We start from the raw sequence: 25,034 nt of genomic DNA on the forward strand, positions 1-25,034 counted from the left end.
TCAGTTAACAGTTTCTAAGATTTTCTTTCCAATGTCCTTAGGACGACGACGGTATATAAATACAAATATTTAAATTCGATCCTAATTAGAGATTGTCCATAAATGACGTCCACACTGGAAAGGAGGGAGGGGGTAAGACAAGTCGGACAAAATCGGACAAGGGGAGGAAAAGGATCAAACTTCAACGAACAATGGCGCACTCAGAATTTCATCTCGGGAAAGCCGAGTTAAACGGATAAAAAAATTTTAATGCGAATTCGATAAAATTCCCACCTTACGTGACCGCTAATTCATAAGGAGTATAGAAATAGAAGACACGACACAATATAAGCAAAAAAAAATTAAATTAGGAAAATATTTTTGGAAAACACCTTTAGGTTTTGTTTTCTTGTTCTTGCTTTTTCTTTAGAGCAGCGGTTCCCAACCTTTTTTTGACCAGGGACCACTTTGATGTTGTCAGCATGTCATTGTTGTCAGCAGGGACCACAAGGTTTGAGAAAAATAAACTTTAATCAAAACTTTTAACATAAGTAATCGTTAAACTCGAGTAACATGCTTTAACAGTACTATTATAATAGAAAACATAACATTTTTAGTAAAAATTAAATTCAGTTTGTATCAATGTGGGAATAATAATTTAAAATGAATAAAAGTTTTAAATCTTTCGCGGACCATATTTTAGCTCTTGAGGACCACTGGTGGTCCGCGGACTACTGGTTGGGAACCGCTGCTTTAGAGATTGTCAGGACCCCTTGGCCCCCACTCTGGGTGTGCCACTTAGTAAATATCCGTTTCATTTCATTAAATTTTATACAGTTTATGCATTATTCATAAATTGGTAAAGGTTTTAAGGAAGCTCGAGTTTTAATGCACGTGGAAAAAAGGGAGGAGTAATTTACGGACAGCCCCTTATATGGCTTTGATTTAACGTATAGTTATAAATTTGGTATTACTCTAGTTTTAAATGCTGTTACGAGATGGCATCACAGTCACCCGAAAATGTTACTACAATCTGGCAACACTGTTTTTCAGTGCGAGGTGTGACTACGGCTATGTCTTAAGAGGTAAGATGTGACAGTTTTGTTTAGTTACATGTAAAATTATTTGATTTTACATAATTTTTCTAGAAACTATTACAAATATTTTGCTGGATCTAGAGAAGAAAAACTGAACTCGTAACTTATCTTGCAGTTAATTGATGAAAAAACGCAGATATGTCGGAGCAGGAAGAATCTATTGCCTTATTACTTAATGATAATTCACCTAGCGAGTTTCTAAAAGTATCAAAATTACTGCTGTTTTGTTGTGAGGATCTCATGAAAAATCCACAAACTTCACCTTACCGATCCATCAAGGTCGAAAGTAATCTATTTCAAGATGAGTTTTTACCATTCAACGGTGCCGTGCAATGCCTTTTCAGTCTAGGATACAGAGAAGTAACTTTAGTCTTTCTTAATTTATATATATATATATATTTCCATTGCACACAAGCAATACTAGAAAACTATTTTAAAAGTTTTTAAAAGAAATTACACTTGAAACGGGTATCTTTCTTTAAAATGAGTGTTACCTACCATATACCAGTAATAAGAAAATAATTTTTAAGAACTACACTTGTTTTATGCAAACAGGTGTAATTGACACTTCAGTCCATAATTTGAGAGGTTTTGGGAGAAAGTTATTTGTGATAAATGTAGAAAATATATTGAATTTAGATTGAAAATACAAGGAAAAAAATAAATTTTCAGATAGACAGGTTCAACTGTATAAAATACATATATCCCATTTTTAAGATTGCTAAACACTTCGAAGTTTTAGTTCGGAAAGGTCGGTGCAAATTTCAGTTGTTTATAAATTTTAAAAATTTACACACATTATAAATAGATATTTAGCTAAATTTATTCTAAAATTTGTTATTTTAAAATATAAGGAGAATTAATATTGTAGATTTGTCTCATTTGTATAAAAGCCATATTTGATATGGCTTTTATATAACAGTGTGTGCGTGCAGTGTGCAGATGGGCAATATAATGTTATAATGTTATGCAGTTGTTACATTCAGTCATTAAAGAAGCATTATATTCACAATTTTCTCTTAGTATTGGATATGCCATTTTCTTAAAACATCATTTTCTCAATATTTGAACAGAACAGAACTTTTACTAGTAGAAATGTATTTCGTACTTATTCATTTGATTTATTAATATCCTTGCTCATTAACATTAAATTATTTAATAAATATTATACAGATAATACATATCTGCATTATAACATGCAGATAAAGAAAAATATACAAAAGTATAAAAAAAATATTTGACTCTTCATAAAACATAGAAATACATATTATCTGTATTTCTATGTTTTATGAAAGTCAAATATATTTTTCTTTCAAATCATAACAACAAAAGTTAAAAAATTATTTTGAAAGTTTGCGTTTTTAATTAAAATACGAGGGTGGATCAAATATAAATGGGATTTATTTTATGTTTTAAAATTATTTATTAAAAAATAAAGAAGCATTATGATTTATTTTTCTACATAGCTTCCTGCTGTAGAAATACATTTTTCCCAGCGAGACGGAAGGTTTCTTATTTCAGTATCGTAGAATGAAGTTGGTTGTGTCAGGAGTCAATTGTACACGAATGCCTCCACTCCTGCATCATCTTCGAATCACTGCCCTCCTGTAGCTTCTTTAAGTGGCCCAAACAAATGAAAATCATGGGGTGATAGGTCTGGGCTGTAGGAAGGATGATCAAGTGCAGTCCAGTGCATTCGTTAAGTTTTGAGACTGTTAGAGCTGCAGTATGGGGCCTGACATTGTCATGAAGGAGAATGACATCTCAATTGCTTGACAGCTTTCATAACTTATTCCGACCTTCTCTGCAATTTTGCGAACTCCAATTCTTCTCTCCTCTTCAATAATGTCTCAAACTGCTCGAGTATTTTTGCATGTGATGCTGGTCCGAGGATGGCAATCGTGTTTCTGATTTTCCACTCGTATCTGTCCTTCCTTGAACTTTTTATGCCAGGCAAACACACGAGTCCTTGACAGTGTTTGATCCCCAAACTGTGCAGTCAATCTGCAAAAAATTTCTGTTGCATTGACTCCTTCACGAGCAAGAAATTGTATGATTATGTGTTGTGCAACAGATCTGGTGCTCTAACATCATGAACACTACTGACGAATTGGTTGAAAGTATGAAATGGCCGGCATTCCCCACCCCTAATGACCCTACCCAATCAGACTAGACACGCGGGCCTTGTACTTCCAACCTTAGTTGCTCAGCAACAAAAATCCCATTTATGTTTGATCCACCCTCATACATACAAGAATTTTTTAATTAATATTTTATATTATATTAAAATGTAATTGATATTAAGATAATTTAAACACTGAAAATAAATATCTGAAAATTTCCAAGATACTTTTAAATTGATATTATTGACTTGTATTTAATAATAAAGAACATCTATTGAAAATGCTAGTTTTTCTTTTTGTCTTGAAGTTATTTTTACTTTAATTAATAATAATAATAATCTATAGAACCTGTGTTAATAATTTCTAATTTTAATTTCTTATTTTAGGGAATTGATAGTTTTGTTCTTCCTGAACCTAACTTAAATACTTTACGTAAGTTTCGCAATCATTTAACTTCCATACGGCAGAAATGTCTAAAAGAATCTGAACAAGTTTCTACTGATGGTAATCCTTCTGTAACATCTCATCTAGTTGAAAAATCTTCCAAGGTTGTGAGTAAATCTAATATACTGGGTGATTGTAATCAAATTATCTTATTCAATAATTAAATACCTAGAGAGAGATTTAGCAGTCCAAAAGCAACCAAATCTGGTATGATGACATTTCAGGACATGCAGAAGACAGTTCCACAAAAAAATGTAGTACCAAAATTGAGCACTATGACATGTTTGTGCACAGAATAACCAGTTATTGTTAGTGTTTGATCCCTCAATGTACTTACCGTATTAGCCCGAACATAACGCGATATTTTTTGACCAGTTATTTTCGATTAAATAATCGACTCGCGCTAAATTCGGGGTTTAAGTAATGGAATGTAATATAAACAAAAACATTTTTCTACAGAGGTTGAAACGTGACTGACCGTCTGAACAATTCCTAGCTCGACCAACCACTTCAAAACAACCATGTGATCTAGTTAGTAGGCCTGTGCTTTTGTTTGCATAGCGCTACTATAGTAAGGCTATGTCTCACTTGTTAACATCTCATGCAACTGTTTCGTTTCATTTGTTTTTTGTTCTAGTGACTAGCGACTGTTACTTTACTTTTTTCTTTATTGCCCATAAAAAATGAGTGCGAGTAATAAAGGTAGTGTTGAGAAAAAAGGCTCATCAAAGAGTCAAATAAATAAAGGTACCAGGAGAACCTACAATATGAATTTTAAAATTATGGTTGCAAACGAGGCAGAAAGAACGAACAACTTGAGAGCTTCGAGGAAATACAGAGTTCCAGAAGTAAACATCCGCCTATGGAGAAAAGATTTAAGGAAATATAAGAATGCAAATTCTTCAAGAAAATCTTTTAGTGGACCTAAAAAAGGAAGGTTTAATGAAGTTGAGCAGCGAGTGTTAAAATTCGTAATATAAAAGCGAAATGAAGGGTGCCCAATATCCCGTGAAGTCATAAGATTTAAAGTGTTAGAAGAGCTGCTAATTTAAACATTCCTAGAAAGGACTTTAAGGCAAGTATGGGTTGGTGTAGAAGAATGATGAAAAGGAACGGTTTATCACTACGACGGCAGACAACTCTCGCGCAAAAACTTCCTGATGACTTTAATGAAAAATTCTTGGCTTATCAGTGCCATGTTATATCATTACACAAAAAGCACAACTACAGTCTTGGAAATATGGGAAATGCAGACCAAACACCAGTCTATTTTGACATACCTTCCGACCTTACGGTAAATAAGAAAGGTGAAAAAATGGTCTTAGTGACAGGGTTCCTACGCACCTGGAAAGTCAGGGAAAGTCAGGGATTTTCATTAGTTTCGGAAAAAGTCATGGAATGTCAGGGAATTTGTCTCCTTAGCTGCCTCGTTGATTTCGTTTGCTAAATATGGCTGACCAAGCGTAGCCATCTGCAGGTGGCAAGAAGTAATGCTGCAATCTTTAATAAGAAAATATACCAGAATCTGAAATGGCTTTTTCACCGTTCTGAAGCCATATAATTTTACAGTTGTGGATTAATAACAGGATAAACTACTATTATGTAATAGTTTTTAATTTTAATAATTCAGCAATTATAAAAAGATAAATTTGTTAATTAGAATAAAAATAACTAATTAAAATTAGTTTACAAACTTTTAAAACTTGAATCGTAATTTATTTGAATATTCACTTCAAAATAGCTAAATAGATCAGTAAAAATCGGTAATTTAATTGTTTTTCACATTTAAAACATTAGTGTACAACATAAAAAAATTATAAATAGCTATCCGACAATTACAGTAAAATGCTGGCGCTGATTAGTAGTTTTTTACATTTGTTGTTACAATTTTCCTTGAAAGTACTGTACTGCAAGCATATTTTCCCCCCTCTCCCATTAATTTCTGCAACTTCGATACATAGTTTAATAATTAGTTTAACAGAAATGATGTTGGGTAACATAGCCACTGATTTTGACAAATTTAGGGATCATACCTGTAATAGATATACTGTAGTTATAGTTTTGAAAATCAACTGAATCAGCGTTTCTCAACCTTTTTTGGCCCGCGGACCGATAAAATTTGTGAAAAAAATTTTGCGGATCGGTGGTGTTTTAACAAAAAACTTTACTATATATTAAAGAATTACTACAGAAGTAAATTGTAAAATTATTGTTATCATTTATACATTATAAAATTTTTATTTATTAAATTATCACTATTTTTTTCAATAAGAAAATTTTTAACGCAGAGCAGTAAAAATTCTCTGCGGGCTGATCAAGAATCTCCACGGACCGGTGGTTGAGAAACAGTGAACTAGATAATCCAATAGGTTAACCAATGTTAACTTGCTTATAATTAATTATAAATTTAAAAAGCTGGTAAATTTTTAAAAAATTAATCAAATGTATTTTAATTTTTTAGTATCTTAGTCCGAAACAACAACAAAACTATTTTTATAGTTATGTTGCAAAAGAACGAGATTTTATAGTTACGATTCTATGCGCTGAACTTCTATATTTTATTAATGTATAATTGTAATTTCGTTTGATGTTTATTTCTGTATTTATTTTATTTTATTTAAATTCTATAACATTAGTTCGTTTAATTAAAATTTGCTATAAAAGTGAGAAAGATGGTTTGTGATATGATTTGCAATAATTATAAGAATTGTAATTAAGGGTTAAAATAAATAAATTTTGTCTGAATTATTAAGAAAATTTAATGCAAAATTAAATAAATAATAAATAAAAATTATTAAAAATAATTATTAAAACTCTGGCTTTACATCGAAATCGAAATCAAAATGGCAGCAACGGAACATTTTTTTTCTTTTAATGAGTTGCCAATTCAGCTAATTTAGTGGATTTATGAACAATCTAGCTAAAAAAACCAAACAGTTCTAATGGTAACAGTATGATTTGAGTATTTTTATTAAAAAAGGTCTAGCTGTAAATTTGAATTTTGAATTGGTTGGCAACACTACTTTTAATTAATATATATGCAGATGCGGATTGGATGTCGTTTGAATGTTGTACTTAGTATTGTGACAAAACAAGTCTTACATATTTCTATCTGATCTGGTTCATCTGTCTTTTAATAATATTGTTCGAGGTTTGTGTTTTTCTACATTCTTAAATTATAATCGCACGGAAACAAACGAGGTTTAATCTCCAATGGCTAGATCCAGCTATTCATCCAGAATTCAATTCCTGGTTAAGAACTGTAAAAGATGATGATACAAAAGCATATTGCTGCATTTGTTGTAAAGTTTTCTCGTTAAGTAATATGGGAAAGCATGTATTAATATCCCATGCAAATAGTTCTAGTCATGTTGAAATAAAAAGATTGAAGTCGGAACAAACTTCGCTGGTAAGGTTTTTAACCCCAACAAATTCAAACTCTTCTAATAGTCAACAAAATGTGTGTGAAACGGCTTCTGTTGTGGAAGATAGATCTAAGATCATTAATGAACAGTCTCTCACCAAATCAACATTTCTTAGCAGCACATTGACACCTTTTGTGATAAAAGATGATGTAATAAAAGCAGAGATAACTTGGGCATTGGCAGTTGTAAAGAAAAAGATGTCACTCAATTCATGCTCTGATATTAAAAACATTTTCAAAAAAATGTTTCCTGACAGTGCTATAGCCACACAATTTCAATTGGGTCTAGATAAAGCTTCCTATATAATAAATTATGGCCTAGCCCATTATTTCAGAGAAAAATTGATTGATGCTGTTACAAGTTGTGATAATATTACTATCTCCTTTGACGAATCACTAAACAAAGTTGCTCAAAGAACTCAAATGGATCTTGTGATAAAATACTGGGATGAGAGTAAAGATAAGGTTATGACCAGATATTTAAATAGTGTCTTTCTGGATCATAGTACAGCAGATGATCTTCTCTCTGCATTTCTCAATGGCCTTTCAGACACTCATCTTGATCTAGCAAAAATTCTTCATATCTGTATGGACGGACCAAATGTAAACATAAGTTTTCTGAATAAATTAGAAGATCACATGGAGACACAGAATGTTGGTAAATCATTTGTGAGAATGGGAACATGTGGTTTACATGTAGTCCATGGTGCAGTAAAAGCTGGTTTTAAAGTAGTAGATTGGAATTTGTTACCACTGCTACGGAATTTGTACTATTTGCTAAAAGACTCACCCACTCGGCGTGCTGAATACATTGCTATAAGTGGAAGCAGATTGTTTCCCAAAAAATTTGGTTCAACAAGGTGGTTGGAGAATGGAGAATGCTTAGAACGTGCAGCAGAAGTTATTGAATCTGTGAAGACATACATAAACAACAGTACAAAGTTGAAAGACAGCAAGGTGGCTACATTCTTGAGACAGGCACTCAATGACCCCTTTATTAAAGTTAAACTTTTATTTTTTCACAAAGTGAGAGCTTTCTCACCCGATTTCAGAGCAACAAACCTCTTGCACCTTATCTTTATAAAGCAGTTGTTCAATTATTAATGAATCTGATGAGAAAGTTTGTGAAAAATGACAGGGTCACCGACAAGCATTTTCTAAAAATAGATTTAAATGCTAATGAAAACTTGGTACATCTTAAGAATTTGGATATTGGTTTTGGAGCAAAAAAGGTTTTAAAAGAATTGAAAGTAAGCGATAAAGATATTCTGTGTTTTCTAAGAGATTGTCAAAAAGTGCTGAAAGTGATGACACAAAAGATTATTGAGAAGGGACCTGTCAAGTACAAATGTGTGAAGGCTTTGAGCAGCTTAGACCCAGAAATTATTAAAATGCAATCAAATGTTGGAAAATTGTATTTCAATGCTTTACTGGAGATTCTACATGATACAAACAGGATTGATGAAAGATGTGCTGTCAAAGCAAAAGAACAGTATAATATACTCTGCAATAAAGTATCCATAAAACCCTATTCTACAAAGTTTGAGGACTTCATATCTGAAAGGAGTGATGATGATGGTCTGGACACATTTTATTGTGAAATTATGAAGGATGATAGGCAACTGCAAGATCTATGGTCTATTATCAAAATTTCTCTTTCTTTCTCACATGGGAATGCAAGTGTGGAGAGTGGTTTTTCAGTTAACAAATCACTGTTGAGTGGAAATCTTAAGGAAGAAAGTTTAGTTGCTCAACGCTTAGTTTATGATGGGATCCATTTTGCCGGTGGTATTGATCAAATAAATATAGACCAGAAAATGTTGTTAACAGTCAGAGGATCTAGACAGCGATATATTGCATCTCTGCAACAGAAAAAAGATATTCAGAAGCAGCAGGCATTGAGGGCTGAAGAAAAAAGAAAACTTACACAACAACTTAAGGATTTAAAACAACACAAGACAATGTTAAGAAAAGATCATGAAAAGGAAGAAAAAGAGATTGAAATGAAAATAAATACACTTGAGGAGAAAAAGCTAAAACTACATTAATAGTTCTTCTATTTTGTGAATTGTAATTAATTTTTTATTTTCTAATTATCTGTATTTTGAAAAAAAAGAATTAATACTAAGAAGTTTCTCTGTATTTTGATTGTCCATTTTGTAAAAATAAAAAGATTTTACAATAAATTAGATACATTTGTTAGAGAAGCTATACTGTAAACTTACACCTATCCCTCTTTATTTCAAAATTGTGTAAAAATAGATTGTATATAATGTGGTTGACAAAAGAAAACTAATTCTTTTTTTACATGATCAATTTTTTTGAGGGAAAAAATGCTTTATTTGAAAATTTTTAAATTTAACTTTTTGTTAAAATTATGTTGCTGTTTAAAAAAAAGTTACTCTTTTTGTTGAAAGATTGGTTTTAAAATTACGTGTTTCTACGTCAAGAGTTCATTTTAAACACAGTACAGTACTATTTGTACTGTATATCAAATACCGTTTGTTGATTTTATGCTATCTTGTATTTACTAGATTTACATACAAATAATAATGATAAGTAATGATAAAATAAAAAGCTCATGTTTCATTTTGTTGCTTATTTTTTCATTACATTGAAGTTTTGGATTCTATCAAACATTTTTCTACAAGATGTGCCAGTATGTACTGTATTCTTTTAATGTGGCAGTCTTTGAAACATATCAACTGTGCAAAAAAGAGGGATAGATATACTCAATCAATGTTCCCGGTAAATAAAATGCTGTTTCATTATGTCGAGATTCCACGCTGTAAGAAATGTGAGGGTCAGGGAATTTGGACAAAGTTGGTTAGGGAAAATCAGGGAAAGTCAGGGAATTCAAAACAAGAATTTGAGTAGGAACCCTGTATTGAAGTCAGCTGGTTATGAAAAGTCCAGAATTTCTGTTATGCTTGCTGTTACTGCTGACGGACAAAACCTTCGACCTTACGTTATATTGAAACGTAAAACAATGCCCAAAGAAAAGCTGTGTCCAGGAATTGTTTTTCGGGTCCAAGAAAAAGGTTGGATGACAGAGGAGTTGGTATTAGACTGGTTGAATGTGATATGGGGGAAACAGCCAGGTTCTCTGAGAAACTCCCGCTCCATGCTAGTCCTTGATGCATTCCGAGGCCACCTTACAACAAGTGTCAAGGAAAAAATTGAGGCATTGAATTCCAATCTTGTAATAATATCGGGTGGTATGACTTCTCAGTTGCAAGTCTTGGATGTGGTGGTTAATAAACCATTTAAAGAGAATTTTTGAAAAGAATACAACAATTGTCTATTATCGGGCAATCATCCATTGACACCTTCAGGAAAAATATAAAAAAAAGTGTTAGAAGAGGCTGCATTTCCAATGATTTAAATGGGACGGAAGATGACATTTTGTGGAAACTGAAAGCATGAATGAAAATACTGATGATACCGATGTGACCAATGAGTTCTCATTCTGAAAACAGTTCGGATTCTGAATAAACAGTTCCATTTTTTGTTGTTACTTACGTAATATTAATTTTGTTTTACATTACTTAATTTTATTGACATGAATGTAACCTGTGTTATTAGCTATAATTACCTAAATAAATGCTTATTTGATTGAATTTTACTTTCTTTGAATTCTTTTATGAGTATATTATTTTTTTTCTAAATATCTTTATGAAAATTTTGGAGTTGCGTTAAATTTGGGGTTGTGTTATATTCGGGCTAATACGGTAATAGACTACATTACATTTGTCTACATGCTCACTACTGCTTAGTAGCAGGTATTTCAAATACAGTTTTTTTTTTTTTCATTTAATACATTTAGTTTTTATAATGTTCAGTTTAGATTCCATGATCAGCACTTCTTGAATTTATCTCCACTGCTAGATTTACTATAATGTTTTGATTGCATTTTTGTAGCACTAATTGCAAAAGTTTATAAAAATTGCAAACAACAGTGAAAAATATTAGCAAAGAAAAACCAGTGCATCAGTGTATATCAGTACAAATTGTGTATTTTTACAGAAGTGTTTTCAACATGTCCTGAAATGTAACATATCAGATTTGATTGAACACACAAGATGAACCAAAAGTAGGTGAACGGTAAAATTATGATGTCTATTTCAAGATAACATATACAATTATATTCAATTTTTAGGTTTACAATAATAATAAATCAGTAAATTATAAATACCATAAAAAATACAACATAAATCCTATTCAATGTATGTCCACCTACTTTTGGTTTACCCTGTATATTTAAGAGGGTCAATGAAAAATTTTCTTAAAAGGGGGGTCAATACATGAAAACAGTTGGAAATCCCTGGTCTAGAGAGCTAGATTTGGTTGCATTTAGACTGCTACATAACTGTAAATTTATTAATGTATGTTTCTTGAAAATATTTTCACTGATTGAATTTACTAAATAATTAAGCAACATTAAAATATTATATAGGAATATATACAATATGTATCTAATTTGCTAATCAACCCATAAGGGGTTTATACCAACCCTGTTGGGAGCCCTGCTCTAGACAGTATTGAATAGGGGTACCTTAATTATAATCATCCATTATTTTTATCTTGCCTTTTTAATTTTCTTTGTTATATGTAATGTCTATATGGTTTTAATATTTATATTTTTAGATGTCAAAGTCTCGTGATGAATTAATGAAACATTCAGAATTTTTTTCTCAATTAAATTCTTCCGTTCACATAGTGCTACTCTATGAGGATCCTGCTCTTCAACGAGAAGCAATAAAATGTGTTCCTGTTACAGATCTTCAGAATAAAGCTAAAGAGAAATATTCAATGATAGTAAAGCAATCAGAAATAACTGATATAAGCATCCAAGATTGTCTATTAATTGAATTATTGTTTTGGTTTAAGTTTAACTTTTTTACATGGGTAGATACAGTCAAATGTAAGCAATGCAGAAATTATTGTGTACAAAATGGAATGTTTAGTCCAACTAATGAAGACTTGCATTGGTTAGCTGACAGGGTAGAAAAGCATACTTGTAAAATCTGCAATATATCATACAGATTTCCTCGTTACTCTCATCCAAGACAGTTATTAATTACCAGAAGTGGAAGATGTGGAGAATGGGCCAACTGTTTCACTTTTTTATGTAGAGCTTTGGGGTTTGATTCTCGGTTGATTTCTGACTGGACTGATCATGCCTGGACAGAAGTGTATTCTGTTTCTCGTGCTCGTTGGATTCATTGTGATCCCTGTGAAAATGCTTGTGATACACCTTTGGTATACGAATCTGGATGGGGGAAAAAATTAAACTATATTATGGCATTTTCTAAGGATGAAGTGCAAGATGTTACATGGAGATACACAGCTAAACCAAAAGAAGTATTATTAAGAAGAACTTTATGTAATGAAGATTGGTTACTTCAACAAATTTTTTTTTTTACTAACAAACTCCAAAGCAGATTCTCGAAGGAAAGAAAAACTGAATTATTACATAGAAAAATCAGAGAATTAGTTGAGTTTCTTTCTACCCGTACTGCTAAAGATGAAGAACTTATTGGAAGAACATCTGGTTCCTTAGATTGGAGATTGGCCAGATCAGAAATAAAATTGGATAATGCAAGCAAAAATTTCGTATTTTATCTAGAAAAATCTGAAGCAGAAAAAAGATATTTTCATGTAAAATATTCATCAGCCCTAGATAAGTATGTTCGTGTTTCAAATCAAAATGAAGAAACATACGGATGGAAGAATTGTGTATATGAAGAACATAATATTTTTTATAAGCAAGAACATGATTGGAAAATGGTTTATTTAGCAAGAACCAAAGGTTCACAAAAAGCAGATGTCTCTTGGAAATTTGATTTTTGTGATAAGTTTCTTGTGGATACTATCATTTTACAATGTGACTACACTTGCTTTGAAAATGCTTCCGTATCTGTCAGGATTATTACTGATGATAAAACTATTTTATTAAACAAAGGTAAGAAGATGTTGATAAATTTTTACATATTAATTATTTGAAGCATTCAAAGCCGTAATGTCAAATGCGTGAATGCCAAAAAAAACTTTTCATGAGTGGTAAACAAATTTTCTAGTGAATGAATTAATCTCAATTTTACAATGAAATGATAAAAAACTCACTAGGTTACAAATTCTCTTGAATATCAAATTGATATAAATATAAGCTGTAACATTTTAAGTGCCAAAAAATCATGTGACTTGCATTTTGGCATTTTAAACATCATAGATTCACATAAGTTCAATTACAAAATGCAGCCATTTAGTGCCAATATTCTTTTTGCAGCAGAAAACATTGCATTTAGAATTCAATTCTTCAATAAAATGTATTTAGAGAAAAATAGCATTGCATGCTTCATGTAAGATATGTAATTGTATATCAAGGATATTGAGTTAATTATTAACAAATATATTCAGGTTCCTGTACACCTGGAAAGTCAGGGTTTTATTTTCATTAGTATTCAGAAAAAGTAATAGAAAGTCAAGGAATTTATTTTCTTGGTTGCCTTGTTGATTTTGTTTGTTGACAGTATGGCTGACTAAATGTAGCCGTCTGTAGGCACAGCCTAGTCATTTGCTCTGAATATGTGTGTTGATGACTGAGGCAGTTTGCATGTTTTTTTCACTAGGAGCACTTATGACCGGACTATTCAGTCAAGTGATCAATACTAATACTATTGCAAAGATGTGCTTGTTATGATAGTATTTTTGAAATTTAAAATTTTTAAAATCTATATATCCAGATACTATTGAGTTTTAAAAAGATTCGTTTTAAAATGGTTCATTGTTCTGTACAATTTTGTACATCAAATAAAGATGAAATAGTAAATCTTTATCACAGAAAATAATAAAAGTAGCACCCTATAAATTTTTGTATTATTTTGATAATTACTGTATGTGTTATATTTAAAGAAGAAGAAAAAATAGATTAATTTTGGTAATACAAACTTGAATTCATTTTATATGTTAAGTCATAAGGAACTAAGAAATAGGTATCAGCTTATATTTTAATAAATATATAATTCAATTGTACAAATGATGTTTTATGCTAACATAGAAGCTTTAGAAAGTATGAGAATTTTTTAAAGATTATTTAGTTTATTACATTTAAAAACAGTTATAGCCACAAGTGGATCAAAATACAGTCAACTCCGCTTAAGTCGACACCCGGATAACTCGTCACTCGTCATTACATAATCAGTTTTTTGTGGTCCCGACCAACTTACATAGGCATTAATGTTATTAACCTTAAAAAACTCGGTTTACTCGACATCGTTTAACTTGTCACCACTGGATAAGTGAACATACTTTTTCTTTTTCACACTTTTTAGAATTCTGATAAGTCGACTCCCCCCTGAAAAATGAGTTCACCCCACACAGCTTATTGTATGGTGTAAACTCATTTTTTCAAAAGGGGAGTCGACTTATCAGACGTCTAAAAAGTGTGAAAAAGAAAAAGTATGTTCACTTATCCAGTGGTGACAAGTTAAACGATGTCGAGTAAACAGAGTTTTTTAAGGTTAATAACATTAATGCCTATGTAAGTTGGCCAGGACCACAAAAACTATGTAACTGACGAGTGACGAGTTATCCGGGTGTCGATTTATGCGGACTTGACATTATTTCATGATGCACTAGTTATGGCCACAGAAGTGGCTAAAAATGATGTACTAGTTTTGGCCATGGATATAGATATATGGATTCTTTCCATATGCATTATAATACCCTGTTCGCACCAAGCATTTCAATCTAGATTGTGACCAAGGTCGGCGACTATGCCTTGGTGCGACCTCCCTCGACTGAAACAAGGTTCAATCGCGATTGACTCAAGAGAGTTCTTGAAACTACATCCAGTCATAAGAGAGATCCCACAATTCCACACATGTGAGAAAATACAAGATGGTGGCGGAACACGTGTCGGGCTATCGACAGAGAAATAAAACAGATACTGTATTTGGAGAGATGATGACATTTGTCTATTATTAGATAAATGGCAAGAAAAAGTACTGTATTTATTTCTAACCAAAACTTCCATTTTGTTTGTTGGTGTTTGTGACTTACCATGTATTTATGTCAGTTTTATCATTGCATGTAATAGCCAGGTTGTTCTCAAGCAGACTGTCTGTGTGAACAGCAGGATGTTCGACTAGCGACAGTCACAATCCAGATTGTAGGTAAATCGAGATCAAAATGATTCGTGGATTGTGAGTGAATGTAGTATTAGGGTATTATACTTATATTAGGATTTTACTTTTTTTTCAGGCAAATAAAAATAAATAGTTTTATTAGTAAGCTATACAACAATTTACTGTGGCAGTAATATTTTTTTCTATATGTTAAGTCTGCTGTGGATAAAATAATATTGATAATATATAGTAGATTGATGGGTATAAAACTACAAAATATTTTTTCTTGGTCATTTCACTGGTTTAAAAGCTAGAATAATAATCAGAGGCTATTGACTATATATTACGCTTAGTTTTGCACATACACCTAAGCACTAATTTTCCAGCAAATAAACGTAAACAAACTTACACTTCGAACGTTTTCGGCCACAAATTTATTTGCTGGAAAATTAGTGCTTAGGTGTATGTTCGAATCTATATATACTGTTCCAGTTTTTTGAGGAAGTTATATTCGGTATTATGCTTAGTTTTTGTCAATTATATTAAAAAATATTGTCATAAAATAGTTTTACTTGCATTAAACATTGGGTAGCTACAACTGGCACACAGTGGGCCTGAACTGGTATAGGCATGGTCAAAACTGGTGAATTTTTGCAAAATTATAAAAATTTCTAAATTTTGTTTATAAAATATTAAAATTAATAACAATTAATAAAGTAAAAGAGAACATGTTTTTTCATTATTTTTACTATGTTTCATTGCTTTAAAAAAATTGTAAGAATATAAAAATACTTTTTAAAGTTGAAAATTGTCTTAATGTGGCCACAAAAAGTAGTCATCTACCCTATTAATTATTATTGCATTTAATTGTCTAGATGATTATTGATAATATGTCTATTGTTTTAGACTGTTCTGCAGAAATCTGGGCAAAATCTTAATTAAAAAAATTAATAATTTGCTGTATCCTAAGTTTGAGTTATGTTTTGTTTGACAAGCATACGACAGCATGTACTGTACAGTACCTAGGATAACTTAATCAGTATGTGTTGTTATGGTTCGTTGTGTGGCTCCATCTAGCGAGAGAAAATATTTTCCTTTGGACACAACTCTTCTAGGGGATTTTCCCCATTTGACTAGGCTGTGCTGTAGGTAGCAAGAAGCATTGTGGTACAATGCAACTTATGAAAAGGGGGTGAAGAATATTTTCAGGATCCAAAATTTCACCCAAACATACACAAAATTTCCCCAAAATTATAGCACACAAAATATACAAGCATACAACAATATCAATTGTTATTTTTAGATTTTAAAACTGCTGTATTAGTTATATAGTATTATAAGTTTGAGAGAAAAATCTAATATTCCTAATAATCTAATGTTGATAAAATTTTCAAAAATTTTAACTCTCTCTCTCTCACACACAATTTATGCTTTCAATTTGAGGGCAGGTGTTAATGAACTGATGAAAAAAAAGGTTGTTAACAAAGAACCAAAAATGATAAATAACTTAGCATTAATTCAAATGATAAATACTATCATTTTTTATTTTAATAATTTTGATTGCATAACAAAACAATTTCTGATTTCTGAAACTTTTTCTCAGTTTATTAATGTGTGTATTTTATAAAGTTTGAAAAATTTATTAAGGGACAATTTTAATAAATTTATACTTTTCTCATGGATTATACAGAATTTTTAATAATAATTAATGGCTTTTCCACTATAGTGGTGAAGTGCTTATGTTAGAACTTTTGTCTGTCTGTCAGATGTCCATGCACATGTGCAATGACTTCACTTTTGTTACCTAAGAGTTATGTCCCATTCAGTCCATTTATTGTGCATGTCCACACACATGCACAACTACTTGATTCCAAAAATTTATTTGAAACAAAATTAATATTTGATTTGCTTTTGTGGAGCATGCTATCAGATCAGCTTGATCAAGGTTGTTTCTTTTTACAAAGCCATGAAGTTTTACAGTTATGAGTTAATAACAGGATAAATTATTTTTTATTTAATGTTTTATGTAGAGAAGTTGGAAAAGCAATAGTGTGTGTGCATATTAAGTCATGTGATGTTTTATTTTGTTAATGTGCCATACTGTAAGGAATGTGAAGGTCAGGGAATTTAAAAGAAAAATTTGAGTAGGAACCCTGTATATTAATTAAGATCACATGAATCAATAATAAGCATGAACACTTAAGAACATACTGAAACTCCTGATTTTAACACTTTGCATTCCCTTCCAGCTCTGCATTTTATGAAATCACAGACACTTTCTGTTATAAATAAACAAAAAAGTCATATGTTTTTCAATTTCAAATTCTTCCTATTTTATCAGCATAGATTTACAAATACCATGATTAGTCCAACAATTAGACTAATATCATGGCCTTAAGATGGCCACAGAGAGTAAATGTTTCAGTTAAAGTCAATAACTGGACTTTATCAAGTGCTTTGTTTCACAAACCAAAGAGTTATTAGCCTAATACAATAAATAATATCAAATCTGTAAAAATAAATGCTGTTTCTATAAGAAAAACACAATGTATTAGAACTAATGGAAGAATATAATCATTCTCCTGAATCACCTACTCAGACTCAGCTTCTTAATAAATCTACTAGATACATCCAATACACCTTATTGCTGAGAACATATATTTACCCATAAATTGGGCTGAAAACGTTAGTTATATGAATAAATATATGTTCTCAGCAATAAGGTGTATTGGATGTATCTAGTACATTCTCCTGAAGTTACTGTTAGAGATGTCAAGGGAGTAAAATGTTTTTGGAAAAATGTGAGTCAGAAAAGATATTACTTTAAAAATTGAATATGAATGAGTACAAGTGGAGGAATGCTCATATATTACATGGACTATTCTGTATCTTTATTCAAGATAAGTTTTTCATTTTAATTTCCAGTCAGTTTGTGCTACTATCAAATCTCTTGGATAATGATACTATTATATTATACCAATTCAAGGTAAATTAGTTATGCTATCATTCAAATAAACTCACCAACTACACAGTAAAATCCTGTAATGTAAATAATTTTGCTGTGTATATAAATAGTGAAATTAAAAACTATATTGTTATGATAAAAAGTTTTCAGAAAGTAAACAATTAATAATAATGAATCACTACAGAGGAATAATCCCCACTCTCTACAAGAATAGTTCTTAGTAACAATGAATATTACAAAGAAATGAATATTTGTTTATCCTCTGACACCGTTACACCAGCAAAGTTGTACTATAGAACATTCACCAGAACTCTACACTTACATTGGACGGATTTTGACAACCAGTAAAACTTTTTGTTCAAGGTCCTCCTTGTTTTGTACAATTTATGTGGACATAATACCTTATCTTATCGAGCTGTTCATATAGCTTCACAGGAACACACATTTTAGAAAAGGACAAATGACTACATACATTCTTTGCTTGGTTTCCACAATCATGAAGAAGAGTTGGATGTCTTTATAGGCATGTTATCTTCTGTCTATTCCACAATTAATCTTTCCATAGAGCATGAACAAGGGGCGGAGATACCATTTTTAGGCTTATTTGTACACAGATTGCCTTCTGGGCTTATGTTCTCTGTCCACCACAAGGCTGGTATGTTACCACACATTGTTCCTTCTTCTGCTTACCAATCCTGTCCTATGTAAATTGGCTATTTTGGCTTTCATATGACAAGTATTAGTTCCATGCATCCAAGTTTTAGTAAATAAAGAGCTGCAAATTATTTCTACTGCACTGAGTGTGGTTTAATTATCTCAGCCAGGTTTAATTATCTCAGTAATTGTGTCTCATTAAATGTGAAGTCTACATTTACACAGATATTGCTTTGTAAGAAACATGAACTCTGCTTTGCATATACCCAATTCCTTTTGTAGGCTCTTTATCTTTACACATAACCTGTATCTTTGGAACTTATAGCTTCATTTTACCAACTGTTCTCTAACCAACTTTATGTAGGTTATTGTGTAACATCAGGGACAGTCTTACTTTATATGAAAAAGCAGGGGTTTATGTAATCCTGTTACAGTACTCTTTAACAGGATCTATGACATTGTATATTGGGGCACAGCCAGAATGTTATAAGTTCATATCAAGGAGTATCAAGATGACATTGCAGACATGCAATGGAGCTCTCTAAAAGAGTATGGCTGTGAGTCCCTTTGGGCTCAAGTTAATCAGGTGGTGCTATGAAAAAAGAACTTTGTTCATTTGAGAAAACCTATATATGCCATCTTTATTGTTGTGCAATCTCCCTACAGTTAATATTCCACAACATTATTTAAACAATTCAGCCCATAGATGCTCACAGAAAATTTTACACTTGGGGGTTTATTTTTATTTTTCTCGATAATTTCATGTAAACCTTACTGTTTATATTTATTTATATTTTGTTTTAATTTTACAAATGTTTTGTATCTTAGCCGTGTACCTTTATACATTTAAAAAGTCAGTTTTACATTTTGTTCCATTCTGAAATTTTAAAAGTACATTCAATTATAGCCTGACAATGATGACAACTGTAAGTCATTGAAAGTACTAGCAGTTTTATTAAAAGTGTGTGAATTTTGCCATTTTACTGTTTTTTTCTTAATCACATTCCCAATGTAAAGTGTGTGTTATTTTGTCAATTATTAGCATGGATACTGCCAAGAAACACTTAATAATAATAATAATAATATTATTATTGAATGTCAGAATGTCGTGGCTAAGACAGCAGGCACAGCTTTGGTTTTTGTTAAGGTGTTGCAAGAGTAGATCATCTCCAGGTGTATTTCCATTAAATATAGCTTGTTCCCGACTTGTGTTAGAGCATTGTTGCCCCAGACGGAATAAAAACTCCTGGTGCAATTGATTAAATACAAACGAAAAATGATTGCAGAAATTGAGCAAAGAATGTATGTAGCTCATTTGTCCTCTTCTAAAGTGTGTCCTAGAGAAGCTATATGAACAGCTGGATAAGATATTGTGCCAACAAAAAAATGTACAAAACAAGAAGAAGCTTGAATAAAAAGTTTTACTAGTTGTCAAAATCCACCCAGTGTAAATGAATATTTACTATATTTCACAATTTCAGACAGTATGACACAATCTTTTTTAGCATTGCCACTGCAATCAGCAGAATCAACAATGAAAATAATGTATCAAATATAAGTAATTATTACGTTTTCATTTTGTATTCACATTGGGTTGCAATTTGAGAAAATTGTAGACCTATAAATTCCCACTGTCTGTCCATCTGTCTTTCCTTAATCTAGGTGTTATTTCAAGCCCCCTATATATCCCCACAAATTCAAATGAGCCCAATGAGTATAAAGCCTAGCGTGCCTCTGGAGACTAATCATCTACAGCAGTGATTCTCAAAGTGGGGGTCGCGACCCCTAAGGGGGTCGTGAAAAATATTTGGGGGTCGCTGAAAAATTGATGCCAAATCAATTTTTTTTCAAATATTTTATAAATTTATTATAGATTCATGTTTAGAAATAGTAGAAATAAAAAATATATAAAATAATTTTTACTTAAATAAATTGCAGCATATAAATAATAAAAACAATATAAATATTTAAATACGAGCCTGAATATAATATTCATAAATTTGTGCGCTATTGGGGAATCCCCCGAGTTCCACTCTCCGCCTTAACTATGATAGAACAGCATTGTCATTTGGAACGATGTTTGCTAGCAGCGTTGCATCTGTAGGCAAGTCGACTTAGGTAGAGCGTCGATTATCCGAAAACCGATCAACCGAAAGCATTTCAGTCGGCAAATTTGAATTTCCGCTAGTGCTGTGGTGCTGCAATATTTGGCTATGTCTTGGGATACTCCAATGTTATTTTAGTTGATATGCGTTTTTTAGCTGGCAGCCTGGCGCGACCATAAGAGGGTACTTAAGGACGTGCCAGTATTTGAACGAGACTTTTTCCCATCGTGAATGGTAAGTTCTGCTTGTTTTTCTGAGGACTGTGTTGTGCTGAATCGGAACGTTTTGAGACTAGATAAACTTCCGAAATATAATGTTTTTTGTTTTTATATTTTTCAATACATTTATTTTGTTTGTGAAAAATAAACAAATAATTTTTTAAAAAATTTCGTTAGTCTTAACATTGACAAAAATTCAACGCAAAGCGACATGCAACGGAGAGAAATTTCAACATGGAATAGATTAATTAAACAAAAGAAATTAACTCGTCCTGAATTTAAATTAACCCCCCTCCCTCTGGGATGTTTTTCTACACATACTCATTCTTCAGGGGTCCTTTGAAATTTTTAAGTGCAAAAGGGGGTCGCAGATGAAAAAGTTTGAGAAACACTGATCTACAGTACTGTACATATAGGCATACAGATTCTTTTAAAGACTGTTAGGCTTAATTTATAGATAATTTTGCAACAAGTACTTTAATTTTGACTTTTTTGGCACTTAGATCCTGTTGACTTTGAACTTTTCAATCAGTAATCTTAAAAATGTGAACAGTAAACATAACTATTTTTAATTTGAATTTATTTTATAATGAGCAATTATTTATTGTGACATTGTCACAATGCCTGGCTGCAATTTTTAATCATATTTCTAATTTATTTAAAATAAATGGTCTCTACCTCAAATTAGTAAGATCTTACTGTACGTCATACTTTTCTTGTTAGAATAGAGTCATGCCAGTAATCTATCTAACTCCTTTCAGGGAAAAATATTTGAATTGAAATAATATGATTTCTGGTGCAAACTGGAAGTTTGTATATAGTTAATCGAAGGCCTCCTGCTCCTAAGCTTTCCATATCTGGTCTCATCTTTCATCTCTCTAACTCCATTTTCAAGATTAAGGAAGGACAGATGGATGACAGTGGAAATTTATGGGCTATGTCTACAATTTTTTAAAATTGCAACCCAATAATACTGATTTTGAGTTTGTTAAAATAATTAATATATTACAAAAGTTATAAATAAGTATATTCTGATGTTTTGGGAATACATTTCATCAGAATTTATGTAGGGATAAAAAATTTTATTAAGGTTAAAAAATATATTAATATGGAAATTTTTATTCACTAGATGATGAAAAGCAACTGAAATAATGGATTGTGACTTTTGGGAATCATCCTGATAATCTACTTGTTGAATTAACCAAAACTGTTAGAGGTATTCACAATGGGAAGCTTTTCTCACTTTTAGAAGACCAGCATTCTACAAAAGCTATGAACCATGAAAATGCATTCTAACAGAACAGTTTGTGATCCTTATTTCATATTTGTTGGACCACTTTATTGGTTGGCATTTTCTGTTTTGGGGATTTTTTTTCTTCCATTTATTAAATCACAAAATGACTCTGGTTCCTCTATTGAAAAATTTAAACAATTGTTGAATGTTGCTGCAAGGAAGCTTTTTGTTAGGCTGTTGGTTTTTTCCATAGAATATGTACTAAAGAAAACAAGGTTGGAAAAAGTTATACTTTTGTGACTGTTAAGAAACCCAGTATAATGAGAAAAGCTATGGATTGTGAATACGCTTATTGATCTTTAATAATTATGTTGATGGTTTCAAAAGATTAATAGTTTGAACATATTAAAGTTGCTCTTTATTTATTAACTTCTGGTAATTCAATAAGTTATGTATATTTTCTAATCAAATTTTTTCTGTATTTTTAATATAATGTTTAATTTGTAATCTTTGTTTATTAGTTTCAGGTGTTATTTCAACTAGAAAAATACAAGGTGTGTCCAAATTTACCCTTTATTGCATCCTAGAAGGAGGTGAAGGAGAGAACGCTTGGCAACATAGTCAGCTTTTTCGACAACCCATGAACAGCAAAGACTTCCCATTTGAAATACAAATTTCATTTTTATGAATAAATTATTTTATATAACTATATATATATATATATATATATATAGCACACACTACATATACTGTATGTGTATTACAATAAAATGCATCTCATCTAACAATTAAGTTTTTAATTCTTTTAATCAAAGATAAGTTAGAAGTGCATATATACTAATAGTATTAACCAAATCTTAAAAATACCTGATGATATAAAAGGTGTGTGTATATAAGTGCTTTTGTACAAATGACAAGAAATTAAAAATAATTATCTGAATAATATATAATTTAATTTTAAGTATTGTTTTTATCAATATGATTTGAAACAGTTTACTTTTTTTAAATCATAGATTAGGCTAAGTCCTATGTGGGGATAGGTCCTAAATGGGGTGACAATATGGTCAGTAACAGAGTCTGATATATTTGGGACAAACTGAACATGAAAAAATCTTTGAGATTTCTGACCTGGACCAAAAGAAATAGCAAATCACATAACTACTATTAAACCTGTGATGCTTTTACTGCCTTGGCCATCTAGCCAACAATGGCATGATAACTAAAATAAATTGTTTCTATAATAATCAATATTATTCCTTATCAACATTTGACTTGTCAAACACCTGATAAGGATTAATAATAATTATAGAAACAATTTGGAAAATAAATGACACAACACAGTTTCTGGAATAATGATTATAATTAGTTTCTTCTTTCATAATATAAATTCTAAGCAAGCTAATAAACAAAGGGTGTGTTATCCCATGGTTTATCTAGTTTAACATTATTTCTGTATTTGAAATTTTTAGTTATTTTTTCAAATGGATATACAGTTTTATGCTTTATATACTGGTAATAAAATTTGTATTGTGAGTGCTTTAATTAATAAATAAATTATGGACGAAACATTTTTAACCTCTATTATAGAAAAAATAAAATTTATCAACAATACCAGTTCGAGAACTAATATCAATATATATTAATAGATTTAACAATGTTTGTAAATGAATTAACTAAAACAATATGGATATTTCCTAGTCGTTGAAAAATATTGGCCACATGGCCGAGCAGTCAAGGTGGCAGCCTACTACTCTGGGATCAAATCCAGACAGGTTGAAAAATCCCCAGGAATTTTTCAGGGGGTGGTCCGTCTGGATTTGTTGGGCCCCGTCCCTCGCCACTCGGTTGCCCCATTGTGGGTCTGGCCGAACCCATAATAGGCTTTCTGAAAGAGGCCCTCTTAGTGCCACAGGGTGAAAAGAGTTGAAAAGAAAAGTAATTGAAAAATCTATTGCTAGGTGCTGGAACAAAACATGTTATCGATATCTCAATTTTCTGAAACAGTGTTTTTTTAGATTGCTATGATTCTTGAACACAACTCGTTCTACTGTTTTAACACTTGGTGATTTTTATCTGTCATGAATTGAAATTGGTCCAACTATTAAAAATTATATCAAAATAAACTTTGAAATGTGAAGATTCTGTTTTGGTTTTATACATTTGATGGTGAGGTTGTGTTAAAAGATATATTAAATTGCCACAAAAGAATTTATTATAAATATACAACAATGGTAAACATTTGTCCATGTAATATTTTAATAAATTTATTTTAAAACAGAATTTCCTATGTAATTGTTACAAAATTTAGTTTCAAATAAACGTATTTAATAACTATGGATCTTATTTACAAACTGTTTTAATGAAATAATATATGAATAAATATTTAAAAAATTTGAATAAATCATTTATGCTTTTTCTTCTCTTTTACTTAATATTCTGTTGTATGAATTGAAAAACATTAATGATTCACTACATTATAATATAAATAAAAATGCCAAAATTAATCAAACACTAATTCTTTTAAATTTAAATTTGTAACTCAAAATTACAAATACAAACTTTATAGCATTGAACCTTATAAACAATGATTCAATGATGATTCAACTTAAATATATTAAACATATGAATTTAAAGAAATTTGTTTAAAATCAAATTTGAGACA

The 25,034-nt window shown here is 31.1% G+C and overlaps 1 protein-coding gene across 1 annotated transcript; it reads left to right on the top strand.

Moving 5' to 3' along the window:
- Positions 1–1,012: 1,012 nt before the first annotated feature.
- On the top strand, positions 1,013–23,160 carry Pngl (N-glycanase Pngl). The gene is made up of 5 exons (XM_067283369.1): positions 1,013–1,064; positions 1,128–1,436; positions 3,586–3,750; positions 11,715–13,032; positions 22,894–23,160. The coding sequence occupies exons 2-5, from the start codon at positions 1,215–1,217 to the stop codon at positions 23,058–23,060; spliced, it is 1,872 nt and encodes a 623-aa protein (XP_067139470.1). The 5' UTR covers positions 1,013–1,064; positions 1,128–1,214; the 3' UTR covers positions 23,061–23,160.
- Positions 23,161–25,034: the final 1,874 nt, after the last annotated feature.

Source organism: Centruroides vittatus, unplaced genomic scaffold, assembly GCF_030686945.1.
Source record: "Centruroides vittatus isolate TY-2023 unplaced genomic scaffold, ASM3068694v2 contig_983, whole genome shotgun sequence".
NCBI lineage: Eukaryota > Metazoa > Arthropoda > Arachnida > Scorpiones > Buthidae > Centruroides > Centruroides vittatus.

Coding starts and splice junctions, on each gene's coding strand:
- Pngl (XM_067283369.1), top strand. CDS start 1,215: ATGTCGGAGCAGGAAGAATCTATTGCCTTATTACTTAATGATAATTCA. Junction 1,437..3,585: donor TCAGTCTAGGATACAGAGAA/GTAACTTTAGTC, acceptor TTCTTATTTTAG/GGAATTGATAGTTTTGTTCT. Junction 3,751..11,714: donor TTGAAAAATCTTCCAAGGTT/GTGAGTAAATCT, acceptor TTATATTTTTAG/ATGTCAAAGTCTCGTGATGA.